At 40.4% G+C, this 14,861-nt stretch overlaps 1 protein-coding gene across 4 annotated transcripts in view; it reads left to right on the top strand.

Annotated features, from left to right (window-relative positions):
* KIAA1549 overlaps positions 1-14,861 on the top strand; it is a 172,476-nt gene that overhangs the window by 83,817 nt on the left and 73,798 nt on the right. For all 4 annotated transcript variants that reach the window (XR_013929140.1, XM_080393555.1, XM_080393554.1 and 1 more), the window contains exons 2-3: positions 8,096-10,834; positions 12,333-12,421. Coding sequence is in view for 3 of the 4 variants with exons in the window: in XM_080393555.1 (XP_080249681.1) it covers positions 8,096-10,834; positions 12,333-12,421 (2,828 nt within the window). In the remaining variant the exon portion in view is untranslated. The remainder of the gene's footprint in view (positions 1-8,095; positions 10,835-12,332; positions 12,422-14,861) is intronic.

The raw sequence follows: 14,861 nt of genomic DNA, 5'->3' as shown, positions 1-14,861 counted from the left end.
TGTTTGAAAAACTAGGCATGCACAGGCATATCGTTATGATCTGGCCCTGGAGCAATGAAGGTGGTGTTTTGTGAGCTCAATACAGAGTGATGATACTTTGCTAGTTGAAAATATATTTTTTTCAGATTTTTCATTATGCTTTGTGTAACAAAAGTCTTGTGAATTAACTTCTCAAAGGAACTGCTTTTAAGTGTTGCAGGTTGGGAGTCCCATTTATTCCTTGAAGTTGTAAGATTTTGGAGCGACAAGCCTGCTGACCTGAACAACTTAAAACTCAGTCAAGGGAGTTTTTCCTTTGTCAGCACAGCACAGTTAAGGATATGTGTCAACGAAGAGAGTCCCTGTGGATGAGTGGGTTACTAGGATACAGCATAGTCTCTGTTTTAATTAGGCCGTTACTCTTGTCTTCAGGCTTGCTGTCATTTCATTTCTTCTAGAGACTTTGTAGTGATAACACAATTTAAGAAATAAAAATAATTTTGTTTTAAGGATGTATTTTTTGCTAAAATATTTGTATACATTAAGTGCAGAATACTACTCGCTGATATGTCATCTGCACAAAAGAGAGGCTAATATAAATTTAATTGTTCTTTCTAAAAGCTTCCAGGTTCTGCATTTTGGAGGACACTGCAGTGTTGAGCAAAACCAGAGCTTCTCAATAATCATTTGGTTGGATGAAAACTGACACTGGCTCTTCAGAAACTAAAAATCAAGTTGCTGTGCAGAGAGCAATTAAAAAAAAGGGGGGGGGGGAGGGAAGCTTTTTCATTTTAAAATGTGAGCTGGTTATCATGATTAGCAAATCCGATGAGTTTTTCTTAGAATTAACATTTGTAAAGCCAATTCCAGTTTGTGTGTACTTTATCCCTAACATATGGCTTCCCACATGATGATGTCATGTACACTAAATGCCAAAAAAGTGTGAGTGCTCCCAGCAAAAGCTATGCTTTGAACTGGGATTGGATTTGCAGTTTTCTGTGTGTGTGCATGCATGGCCAGTCACATCAGAGCACGGAGCTCTGCACAAAGCCATTGCTTTCCTCAGCTGTGGGTGTTGGTCTGTAGGAGCAGGTAGTGGCTGGAGAAGGCTTCTATATGGGAAACATCTACTTTTCTTCTCCCTGAGATGTTCAAAGTGGTGTGAATTATTATGGCTAATTTGCTTTCTTACCTCTGCATTCCAGTAGCTCTCTCTCAGAGAAGTTCTGGAGAGGGACTGTCAGCTTGAGGCATCTTGATGCTGTACGAGCTTTATACAGTTCCATGGGTGAGGATTTCTGTATTGTTCGTGTTTGCAGCTGTTGTGTAGGCATGACAGACTGTTCTGTGCATGGACTTTGTTCCCAGCCCACTTGTTAGGAAAGCTGTGGTTTTTCAAAGTAATATTATTATTTGGGAAGTGGATCTCGCTGTGTGCTTGTGTTTATGGAGTGGGTGATGGGGTTGTTTGCTCTTTCCTCATCTGTTATGCTCTCCTGCCATTACTGCCTGATCTGCTGGTGTGCTGTTGTCTTTTATGTTATAAAAAGCTTCACTTGGGTTACAAGGATCTTCCTCCTCTCTTTTGTGTAAAACAGAATGTGTTACAGTGGTATGAAATCGAGAACAGTTATTTTTTTCTCTTAATATGCCATTTACTTAAACTGCTACAGTGTCCTGTTCTGCCTCAACAGTAGGTATGTTAGGAAGATTCCTAGATCAGAGCAGAGGTTGCAAGTTTCCTGATGAAGTGTTCCATCATCTGTGCGGTGGAAACTGGGATCCCAGACTACCTACAGCTCTTTAACGTGATGGCTACCAGCAAGTGTCCTAAAGGAAGTTTTGAGGTGGTTTTATAATGCTGGATAAGGAAGAAAATGTAAATGCTAGTGCCTGGTATTACAGATTCATTGGTGTTGGTTTTAAAATACAGTATTAGATGAGGAGTGTCATGGTGTATTTTTTGACTCGGGTATGAAATGCAGTTAGACTTCCTTCTGCTAATCTTTCTTTACAAAGTCTTCATCAGGCAAGCCTCTGCTAGCAGGCAAGGCAAGGGTTTTGTCTTTGCCCCTTCCATTCGTGCTCTGGTGCATCTTTTCTCCCCATGCAGAGATGGAAGTTTGTGCTCATTTGCTCTGCAGGAGGGGGAGTTTCTTGTATACTTGCACCTGGGCAGCAGCTGAGCCACATGTGTTTGCATGTGGATGAAGAATGACTTCAGGACGTTCCTCTTCTTTGTTAGCTATGTATTGACACCTGAAATGTGCAAAAGTGAGTGTGCATATACATAGGCAGTCACTTTGCTTGCTTCCTACTGACAGTATTATTTTTCTCTTAATGCAACTTTTTGTATTTGTTATGAAATTTAACCTTCAACTGTAGTGTGAAAGAGTGCTGAGACTTAGCATAATTTTTAAATTTCTTTACTTTCTCTTTTAGCCTTTCAGGTGGTACAAGCAGCTAAATTAGTTAAAATTTGTGAGTGCGTGTGGTACATGATGAGAGAGATTCTTTATCTTTTACAATAAGAAAATGAACGTCTTTAAGAAACAGCTGTTAGGACTTAAGATGATTTGTGTCCCTTGCACAGCCTAAACTTCTCTGAGAGAGGGGTGTCGGATGTGGATGCAGCATTGCTCTGGAGAACAGAACCTTACAAAAGCTGCCCAGAGCACCACAGAGGAGCTGGGAGCTGGAACTCAGGAAGAGAGGAACAGTGCAGCCTCCCATCCCCTCCTCTCCCTGGCTTTTGTGTGCCAGGGGTGATTACTGTCACTGTTCAATCCATGCTTAATGCCTCCCAAAGAAAGCAGGCAGCTTTTCAGCTGCACATGCTTCTGTGACTGGTATTTTCCTACAAGCCAGACACCTAAGAAATTTAGTTAGAGGCTTACACAAGAGAGCTGTGTAATTTTTTTGCAATGACCTAATGCATACAAGCTCTTTGACAGAAGCTGAATTAAATGCTGTTAAATAAATGAGAAAGTTATTAAGTGTTAAGCCATACGAAGAAGAGTTATGATTTTTTTCAGATTCATTTGCATCATCATTCTCTCAGCCCTTGGGTGGTCTTGTGCTATGCTGCCTTCAGTTATTTCAATTTCTTTCCATTCCTCAAAGAAAAAGTTAAATAATAATAATAATAAAAAAGTTAAAAGCTTCCCTTAAATGTGGTGTGCTACTCTACCCCATATTCAGGGAGCCATTTCAAGTGGAGAACATTCCTAGTGAGTGCATAGCTTTAATTTTAATAATTTGGGAACTATTGTTATCTCATTAGTTAATAGGAGTTTTCCCATAATATTTGGAACGTATGTAGCATCGGTTGCCTCTCTACCTAAAATGCCTTTGTTTGAAACAATAGGTAGCAATAAAAAAGCAGTTTTTCTTCTTGTCTATAAAACAAAGGTAGTAAAATTTATTTTTGTACAGAAGATAATTTTTTAAGTGGTGTATGTCTTGAACTGGTTTGCTGCTAGTCTGCTTGCACTTCCTGATGATTGCAAACTTTATTAGCCCTTATTTCATTTTTCAAAAACAATAGAGCAAAAATTACTAGTTCTATTCTCATGTTTTAATGTTATCACAAGTAAAGACTTCTTCATTGTATTCTTTGTTGTGCCTTTATCTTCTATAATTTAACGTCTTCATGATATAGGAAGTTACTTCCATTTCAGTAGATATTGATAGTCATGATAATCTACAATTGCCATATTTTAGTAGCAGACTGCTGAAATGTGGTGCAACTGTTTTAAAGTAACATGAGAGATCAGTGACAGAGGTGAGATTACATCTTGGATCCTGCATTTAAAAATATATGAAAGTATATTATAAATAAATGAAACATTTAAATATGGAAGCATATGAATATATGCATATATTATTGAAAAAATATATAAAATAATCCTTTTTTACTTTATTATAAGATACAGTACAGACATTAGTTTTCAGCACTGCAACTACAGGAAGGATGAAAGCTACGTCCCTGTAATTGCTTTCTGGAAAAATGACTAGTCTAGTTCCTGCTTTATGAACTCACATAGTTTTCTGGCAAGCTGACATGGTATATTTTTGTCGCCAAAGTAGTCTATATTTGCTGTAGTCATGGGAAAGTGCTGTGCTGCTGTTATAGTCCTTCCCAAATTCATACAAGTCTGCACCAGCATTAAAGGTAAATGGCAGTGCTTCTGTAAATGCAGATTTGGCAGTTGAAGGGGTCGTTGAGTTCAGTGGCAAGTTTTGTTACTTGTGAATTTTGTTCTGGCCCTGACCAGTTTTGGAGGGCAGCAAAAGCAGCAGAGGGTTCGTCACCCCAAGCCCATCAGCACATTTCCTATGCTGTCACTCCTCCTGTGTCTGAATGTTGTTGTCTAAGCTGAGGCATTGTACTGGTGCCATCTGTGCCTCCTGTAGCCCCTGCCACAAGTGCTCTCCTTTCCTCCCCTTTTGCTATAGCTTGGGATCGCAGCTTTGCTTCCTAAGCTACCTATTCTTTTTCGTAATGTTATCAGCTTGGCTGAGTTTGTCTTGTCTGATTGTCATCCCGTCACCATTGCCTATCTCAGCGGCAGTACAGTTGCTGGACAGTGAAACAGTCACCCAGTAATAACAGCTGTGCAAACAAACAAGTCAGCATTGATATTCATCAACAGCTTTGTGCACTCGTGGCATTGAGAAACACCAGAACATGTGCAATCTGTCTACTTTCTTTGTCCCACAGTACAGCCAGATTGGCTCCTCTGTGCCCATGAGGGCGTTATTGTCATGCCATGGTGTGCCTTCACCTCCTTCCCTTTTTCCTTTGCTTTTCCTTCCTCTTTGTGGGCTGTCTGGCTGCTCCCAGGCACATCTGCCACGCGTCCCATCTGCTTGTCATGAGAGGCGCACACAGTTCTGACAAGCAGTATTCAAGTAGTACACTGTTCTGCTGGAGATGACAGAAAACAATAATTTGTATTATTAATGGCATGTCACTAATGTTCCCTGCTTCTAAAATGCCAAGCAAAGCAAATAGCCCGGAACATTGGCTTGCAAAATTGCTGATGAGTTGTTTCAAAATCCTATGTGCAGAAGTGAATTTTTCCCACTCCGCTTACCTCAAGTAACAATGCTCTTACCTCATCTTATAGCTTGTAACTTTTTCGAGACATAGTATGTTTTCCTTAAAAAAATGAAACATCTTTTTCAGAAATTGTGTTCTTTCCTTCCTGGCATCAGTAGCAAGAGTCTTTATATTAAAGATGCACAGGTGTATGATAAAACTATTTACTGTTACTTTGTGTCTTTCAAGGAAAGAATACTAGCAGACTGTCAAGAAAATAAATAATTCTAAAGTCAGAATGAATTTAAAACAAAGATCGGCCTTGCCTCTTACGCATGTCTATGGGACAGGTTATGGTGGTGCAAGTAACTCTTCAGGACATCTTTGTGACCTGTAGTCACTTCCAGCAGACTCTTGCCTTATGAGAGCTTCCCTATCAAACTGAACAAAGGTAAAGGGAGCTCTCAGTGGGTGAAGGAAGATGATGATGCACTGCATGGGCAGTGAAACTGTTTTGTTTATGGAATCACCTCTAGCTTTGGGTCAAAGATTTGTGGAGATGTGTGATGAAGAGTGCAGCTGCTAATTATTATGTATTCATCTTTGCCGGTCATATTAACTGTCATGTGTAGCAACTGCAAGTTTACCATGCGTGCGGTGTTGAAGCTACCACAGCTGTCTTGCATGGCTGCTGCAGGGATTTACAATAGGAAGCCGTGTGATGCAGAACTTGTATGTTTGCCTGCAATGTGGAATTCACTGTAAGCAAGTGCTAGGTGTCCAAAGTGTGACCAAGGTGGACTGGATTTTACAGGGCTGGCTAAAAGGAATTGTGCATGCATATAGGGAGAGAAGTGATCCATTGCGGTGGCGTTTGTTTCATAGCCTTTTAAGTCTTTTCCTTTAGTAACTCCTTGCTTACTCAAGACGTCACAAAGAGAAAAATAAAGGCTGGAATCCTAAGTCAGAGGAAGAAGCGAGGCTAGGGAGACTTTTAGTGAGGAGAAATGTTCAACAGCTTTTGGTAATCAAACGGGGCTGGATCAGGGTCTGTGTTTTGATTCTGTGCTTGCTAGGAACTGCTTTGTCTGTTGCCCATGTTAACTGGTAGTGAAAGCTGTTGTTCTGTGGTGGCCACACTGTGCTGTGTTCAAACAGCTGACCTCCATGGAAGAAGTCAAGGATGGGCTTGTGTATTTGTCTTACATAGCTTTTACAAGGGTGTACCTGTTGTTTCTTCTTTTTTTTTTTTTTTTTTTTTTTGCCTTGAGGGCATTGTAAGGCAGTATATTTTATCATCACACCACAACTAAGCATCATAAAGCTGGCAATGCCTACAGTGAGTTTCGGGAGGGAAAAATGGATTGGGACTACTTCAGAGAATAGTATCTGCAATGCTGCAAAACATTGTGCATGGGGTCTGTAAAATAAAGTATGTAATCACAGTGCTCATATTTGATCAGGTGTGATCAGTGGTACAGTGGTATTAGCTCTCTGCATTAATTCCTGTACTTTTCAGATCAGCAGCTTCAAAATTTATCAAGTTGGTATGTCAGTGCTTGAAAAGTGTCAAGTAATTCAGCAAACAGAGAAGGGAGGAGGGGATGAATGCAGCAGTTTATCACATTTGGAAAATGTTGTTAGACTGACAATGGTGCATACAGATAGGCGAGCTATTCCTGCCAGATCCACCATGGATTACTAAGTTCAAGGTATCCTCTAAAGTGTTACAAGTGTAGTTACAGTAGAGCAGTGTACTGTAGCACTGTCTGGCACTTTATACTGTGAATGTTCATTTTTCTTTTAAACTGATCCCTGGTGGTTTAACTGGATGGGATTCTCTCCCCCCTCCCCGGTCTTTTTAATGTTCGTTGCTGTTAGGTTCCAGCAGCACTGTGTGGACACTCCCATATGAAACCAGGGTGATCAAGTGGGATAGATAATTTAAGGATGAAGCCTTTGTGCGTATCCTTGAAAAATATCCTGCAGCAATTTTCTGTGATTTCCTTTAATATTCAGCTCTGAAGGCTATTAATCTAGTCTTGACATTTCAGAAAAGTACTCAAGCAATAATCAACCTTTTCTCTGCAAAACGCATCCATGGCTGGAAAAAAGCTTATATGCAGATCTTCTCTGTAACCTCGAGAACACTTTTGCCAGAGAGGAGGAATTATAGTAAAGTTCTGCAAATGATATATATGATTTTTGCAAGTATTTTGTTAAAATAGCTGGTGAATTCTTAGCTTTTTCTCCTTTGTGTTTGAACCCAGCTATTACTACTTGAATTCTGTAAACTTGGGGCAGTGAAAATTGTAGTACAGGTGGTCTATAAACAGAGTACTCCTGCAGCAGGTTGTGAATAAAGATGGCAATTGTGTAATGAAGCAATTTGTCACTGAGTGCTAAAAGGCCAGAAGTTAAATGAATGGCTGACGATGTAGGTAGTGGACATGTTACTGGTGAATTCTTGTAGCTGATACCAGGTCCATGTTAGTGTTACGTAAAGGGAACACATCTTCATTTCTCATGTGTCACTTATTTGTGGTATGAGAGGGAGGATCTGGTCCTTGAAGCAGAACAGATATGCTAGCGAGCCTAATATTAAGAAATAATAAAACTGGAGGAAATGAAGTGATACTAAAGGAAAGCAGAAGACCTGAAGTTATGCAAAAGTTTTCCTTGCGTTGTTGTTATCCTTTTTGGTTTGTTTCCTTTGTGAGACCATTAGCTGCAATGCACTGTCGCCTTGTATAAGTAAGAGGGAGCCACTTTCTGTCCTTCCATGGGATTTGCAGGAGTGCTCCTGTAGAGAGGCAAGTAGGTGCAGAGAGAGAGGAGTTACTATTGTCCTGCTTGCTTCCAGGGAATGGTGTTTCACAGGGAATCTTACTATCTGTGCTGACTCGCTCATGGGAGGTGTTTCTCATACTGAGAGGTTTTGTCTTAGCCCTTGAATTCTGGGCAGTTGTCTCCAGACATACTGTGTGTAACATTCACTCGCTGCAGTCTTACTGCTTGTGCTAATCTGGTGGGTTTTGTGTTTTGTTTTTCTCTCTCTCCTGCTTTATTTAGATGAGAGATCCTTGGAGCAGCAAAATTTTTCCTTTTTCTCAATGGACTCAAAGGTGCACCAAAGCATATCAGGCAGCAGGACACAAATGGCCTTAGCAAAAAGTACTTTGGCATCCCAAGAAAGTAATTTCCTTCAAATGGTTTTATCATCAGTTACCACTCCCTTTGATGTGACTTTATTTAACCAAGAAGAAATGATCAGGATTTCAGAAGGGAAAAATACACCATTGGTAGATGTCCCTGTAACAAGCAATGAAGCGTTCTTAAGCGACGATGAATTTATTAGCTCATTTCCAAAGGCACAGTGGACTCCTCCACTTAAGTCTTTCACAGTTTTAACAGATCATCACTCAGTTAATACAGTAGAGCCACCAAGAGAAATGTTAGAAACTGTGTTGCTAACACCTTCGTTTTCTGTCCTTTTTTCACCTTATGGTATCTCAAAAACAGCACAGCAAAAGACTCCATTGAGCGCTATCCCTGAACAGCGTAATACTCTTACAGACTTGAAGCTTTTTGTACCAGATAGTGAAATGCTAACAGCAAGCAGAGACTTGCCGTTGTACCCTCCAAATACAGCTATTTATTTCACTTCCATTCCTTCAGAGACAGGAGTTGCAGTCTGGGAAAACATAAATGCAAGTTTAACAGCTCTGCCTTTCAGGGCTGCTTCAGAAGGCTCGCCTCTTCATCTCAAGCTGCTGGATAAGACTAGCCCTGTGACCCCAGATGCCACAGCACAAAGTGCAGGCCTGCAAGGTGATGTTTACACCGATTTGAGTAGCAGGGCAGCAGAAACTCTCAGTCTAAGGACCTACCCCACTCCAAGCATTCCTTGGGCCACACCAGCTTCACCACCCAGTATGGAGCCTGCTTTGTTTCCCATTAGTCTTCCGCTTGCTTCTTTCCCGCTTCATTCAGCTACCGTTTCCTTGGACTCTAATATGGTTCTTAATACCAGCCTGTTTACACGTGAATTCTCCAGTACAGCACCAAATTTGCCTGCCAGTTCAGAAATACCAAGTCAATCAGAGCTTGTCAGTGAGCTCATGAGTCCAGTGCCTTTCACGAGATCATACAGTTCTTGTCTGTATTGTGACTCAGTTTCACTTCTGCCAGAAGCAGGCTTTTCCCCAGAACATGATATGGGCTCAGGTGATGATGCTGAAACTTTGTCCATCAAAGCTTCTGAAGTACAAGGCATAACTCCATTTACAACTATAATTGCTGACAGGTATGAATTAGAGGAGCCTGCACCTGAGATTTTTGATACTTCTTTTCCATCACGACCAGTTGTTTCATTTTCTTCAAGATACACAGAAATGCCCGATTCAAGCATGTTTTTATTAAGCACTATGGACACTGTCCTTAACACTAGAACACCTATAACAATTTCTCCTTCCTACCATCAGCTCCCTGGAGGACCATCACTGGATATCTCTGCCCAGTTTTCCCTCCCTGTTCTGGAAACAGTTTTGCTGACACCAAGCACTCACATAGGACTGACTGGTGCCACTACTGTTCTGTTTGACTCTACCTTCATCCCAAGTGAGCCGGTAGCATCGTTTGCAGTCAGTCGTACAACCTTGCTGGAGTTGCCAGAATTGATGCCATCAGAATCTGTGGTTTTGCTTGATAGGACGTCTACAAGGGAGGAACCCTCTTTAAATATTTCATATTTTTCATCCAGTCTTTTATCAACACCATTTCTTATTGAACCTAGTTACTTGTCTCTATCATCGGCTGCACTAAATTCTTACTCTGCCATGCAAAGTGATTTATCACTTCTCTTACCTCAGACCTTGTTGACTGGGACATCAGTACTTTCTGAGAATGTTTCCAGCTGGGACTTAGCTACCACTGTCAGCTCTGCCACTGATGGCGAGGTTTCTCAGTTCCCTCTCGACCAAACATCGTACTTTTATTCAAATGCATCCTCTGTTCCAGGTGCACATGTTCCTGAAATAACACTGTCATCACATCTTCGCTCTGAGTCATCTGTGTTCCTGGAAACACCCTCAGTATTGCCAGCGGGCTCTGAAGTTGTGTTTACCTCAGTTGTTACAGGAGCTACCTCTCAGTTGGAGCCTTCACTCTCCACCTCTTACTCCGTGGTTCCTACCCTGGTGCTGCCTGCTTCTGACATCCAGTCCGTTACCAGCAGCATCTTGCTCAATGAAACAAATCTGATCTCTTTGTTTACTATCTTTCCGGCAACTCCTGTCTTAAATGTGTCTTCATCTCTGCTCTCAACTGCTCTGGCTTCTGATGAGGATATTGGTGCTACAGTTAATCCCAGTCTGCTTTTAACATCTCTCAGCGAGGGCAGTGCCCACACAGCCCTTCCTCCCTCAGACACTGACAACCTGATGTCACGTGCCGACACCATCAGCATGATGCCCTTTCCCACAGCATCTCTGTCCGTGACCGCATCGTTTGTTCCCACGCAGTTTCCTCCAACTCCCAGCCCTCCCACTGGATATGAAGTTCCAGCAGGAAGCAGTGTAACTGCTGGTAATGACGCATCAACTGCTTCCACCACTGTCCCCACGACCACTGCCACCAGTGCTGTGGGCAGCCATGGCACGACTGCTGCAGGCAGCCTGGGGACATTTTCCTCCACCCCTCTGGTGACCGCTACTCCATCTGCACCTATGGTCATAACCTCTGCCATGACTACTACCAGGCAACCCTACGTCTGCGACATCACGGTTCCCGATGCTTACTTAGTCACTGCAGGTAAGATATTCCTAACGGTTTTATTTTGTTTTTCAGAAGCTACTGTAATATGACCCCTAGCTAAATCACAGATGTTGAATTAACTTAGTGAATCTCTCAAAGAAACACGGTGTAAATTTAGGCAAAACAGCTGTAAAAAGCATTGATTTTTTCATTTATTCTTGTAAATAATACAATTCACTTGAACAAAGTTGGTTGCAGTAGTGAGTTACATATGTTGCGCTGCACAGAGAATGAAATTGTCTTCTAAAATTGCTGATGCGTATATACAAGTATGCTGAGTTAGAGACTGCTTTGTCATTTCATGGGTTGTAAATGCACATTACTGTCATGGTACTGTTCTGCCAACCTATTAAATGTTCTGACTGAGTAAGTTTCTCCTTTCAGTTGTTGCTGCTGTTTGTAAAATACCTGCATGTGAGGTAATGTTGTAATGTGAAAGAGGAGAGTTGGTTTAAAAAATGTTTGGGTTTTGTTAACATTTTTATAATTCTACCATACTAGCTTATGTTTAAGTTTTCCCTTGTTCCATACTTACTCCAATTGGATTTGGTGTGTTTGTAACCAGAAAAAGTGATTTTTAGTGTGTTTCAAAATTAATTGTCTCTGCATCTGTTTGCTTTTTGGGGGCTTTCCTACCTCTTCCTAGCTTGTTAACAAAACAATACCAGCAAACTAATCCAGGGAGGCTGTGGAAGTGCTGCATGTTCTGTGGTAAACAACACATTTTGCCATTAAGATTTACCTGTAATATGTAAAGCAGAATGAGCATAATTTCATCCTCCAGATATGAAGGGGAGCTGGCTATGCTGGTGATAAGGAAGATTATTTTTTTTTTTAACCTGTAATTTGAGTAGTTTTGTAGGCACGTTACTGAAGGAAAGTAAATGCAGGATGACAACATGATGCTTTTTGGTTGTTTCCTTGACCATAGTCACAGTCTCAAGTGTGACTGTAACAGACATGATATGCATACGGGTGTGTAGTTTTAAACAGTTTCTTATTTGGTCGATATATCGCTTTCAGTAATTAATATCACGTTTGTTTACTTCTTATTTAAGAGAAAAGTAGATGCATATTTTCTGTGGCTTTTTTCTGACCTCATCTGCATTCCATGCATTGCCTACAAAACTTTAACTGCGTTATGATAGCAGGCTCATTGTGCACAGGTCAGACTGAATGTGCTGTGACTTTCAGATCCTATTTGAATGCCTCAGTGGCTCTTCAGAAGATTCTTTTATTAGAATGCTAAAGATACTAGATATGGAAAAACAAAACAAAAGAGAAACTAAGCCTGGAGATCCTTAAACTGTATGTACTGTCACTTTTTAGGATACATTCACACCTCTACCTGTTTCCTTGTCCATTGTCTTACCTGTTTGATGCAGTTGATCTCATTGCCTGCTTTTTCATGCATTGCACAATTGAAAATGCAGCTTTGAACCAAAGCCCAACAGATGAAGCTAAAATGTATTTACTGACGGACATTAATTTCCAGTGTTGGCCCGAAGAGCTGTTCTACAAAATGTCAGTGAATCCATCAGAGAAGTGCTCAGAGTTCAGTTCAGGCGATCAGTAGAGCTGGAGGTAAGTGGTATGAAGTGTGTACAAGTACTTTTTGATCAATATAATATGATAGTGGGTTTAGTTCCCGGGCTAAAAGTGATTTAAAAACGACCCATGTGGCACTATTATCAGAGAGAGGTTTATTCTGACTTCAATGTTAGTCATGTTTTGGGTTTTTTTAATGTAAATATAAAATCAGCTTTTTTTACTTCTGGAATGTCATCATTTTTTAGGACAGACCTTTCTTGATTTTAGCAGAGGTGAGCAAGCAGTGCCCAGCCTCTACTGCTCACCTCCTTTGGCTGGTGAATTGAAAAGCTTTTACCCTCCAAAATACCTGCTAAAGAGTTCTGTTTCTTTTGCTATCTGATTATATATACTTAGCACCTTAAATACAGCAAAACCTTCTGCATGGGGTTGTGCTATTTTGTGTTTTAAGTGAGGCCATCAACACTTGCAGGGGGAGATGGTGAAATCCCATATGCAGGTTTTGGCAGATGGAAAAGGGGGGAAAAATCAGGTATGCAATGGTAAGATGTTATTTTTAAGCCTTCAAGTAGGTGTGACTCCTGTCCATCCTCCACTCACAGGGCTAGGAATTGCTGTGCTCTGGGGTTGGGGTGTTGTTTTTTGGGTTTTTTTTGAAAGCTTCTTCTGCTTTGATGTTCAAGGGATCATCTCTGAAAAATATTTCAGTGTTCTTTCCTAACCTCAAAGTGAGTGTTTGGTTCAGATGACGTTTAAAGGCTTTGTTCCCCCCTCTTGTCTCAAACCCTCTATCTGAGAGGAAAAGACTGCAGAGGTAGTTTGGAGGTACCTTTGCTATATAATCAGATACTTAAACACTGGGGACAAAATTTAATGTTTTAGTGGAATTAATGGTGTAGGTGCAGGTTCAGCTAGCTGCACTTGCAATTTTTCATGTCTGCATTCGTCCAGTTTTGATAGCTCAGCGCCACATTTTGAGTCTATGATCTCATTTTCGTTACGAAGTCAAGTAGCAGTTTGTTGAACATAACTGGAGTTTCTCCATGCACAGAATCCCTTGGTGCCTTTAACTTCTGGTTGCTGATCTGTGTGGAGAAAGTGTTTTGACAGCTCTTGCCATAATCACTGCACTCAATAATTAAACAACTCCTGTCTGATGTTTGAGAATAAACCTCTCTACTACTCAGTCAGGATAGGAGCGCTACAAATTTCTGCCAAACTTCAGCCACAGTGATCTGCCGCTGTGTGTGGCAATACATGTAGTTTAAGTCCTTTAACAATACCTGCCCATAAGCATGTTAGGGTTTTTTGTAAATAAGAGATTTTTCTTGTGGCTTGTGAATTATACCTTTAGATTTTGCAAATGGGTGTGGTCAAGTAGAAGTCAAAAGTTCATGATGAACTACACTAATTTTTAATGACCTTATATGCCTCAATAATATGGAAGCGCTTACCCTTTCTTACAGTAATAGCAGTAAGATAAAATCCGTTGGTAAATATCTGAAGGTTGATTGAAACAAACATTTGATATCTTGCTTCTTTATATTATTGCCCTTTAAATTCCTTTCTTTCATGCCCACTATTGCCTTGTAAAGCTCTCAATAGGATGTTTTGGCCCTAAGGCTTCTCAGAAGCAACTGTTTTTATAAATAATGCAGTTAGTCTGGCTTCATTCATTGCAAATTCTTTTTTATCAAAAGGAGAGAACATCTCTGTGGAATCAGTTATGCTTATTTTGTGCTAGAATGCTGCTATCATATGTGTTCTTTGTGATGCCTTGGGTATTGGTTTTCCATTAAAAATAATCACTAGCAAATGTCTTCACTTCTAGCAGTAGAGTACTAACAAAACTGTTATTTTTTTAAAAAAAGAGCTGTCTATAGTATCAATATGTTGAGTGGTGATGTAATGCAAAATTTTAAACAGAGTTTTTGTGTATTGCTAAACTTAATTAATCAGACTTGACTTTTGTTAGTCAAGAGTACTCTGGAACCGTGTGTACATTTGCAAGTTATGGTAAAGTTGTGCACTTCTCTAAGCTACTTTTTTACTGTGTCTCCTATTACAGCTCACAGATGTCGTTCCCTTGCTGTGATGTAATGCACAGTAAATCAGGAGACAGTCTTGTTAAATTTAACTTTGTAGTAATGCATGCTTTAAAAATAAAATCCATGGCAACAATGGATATAACTGCTGCTGAAATGCAAAACAAGTTTAACACTGATTAAAACTCCCCCCGCCCCACCCTCCAACTTTTTCAGTTGAATTTTTGGTCTCTGTGTCTTTATTATATCCAATATTCTGAATTGTTGAAGTGGAAAAAAAAAAAAAAAAAAAAAGAGGCAGACTTGAATCCTGCCTAATGAAAAAAGCTTTTGTCATTTTTTTCCTAGAAAAAGTCCTTACAGCAAAGTGAGAATAACCTAAAATTTTAAAGTTCTTTCCAGCTGGTCTCATTGTATTGCATCTGCAA

The sequence above is a fragment of the Falco punctatus genome (genome assembly GCF_963210335.1).
Source record: "Falco punctatus genome assembly, chromosome: 6".
Lineage (NCBI taxonomy): Eukaryota > Metazoa > Chordata > Aves > Falconiformes > Falconidae > Falco > Falco punctatus.
This window is presented reverse-complemented; position numbering and strand designations above follow the sequence as displayed.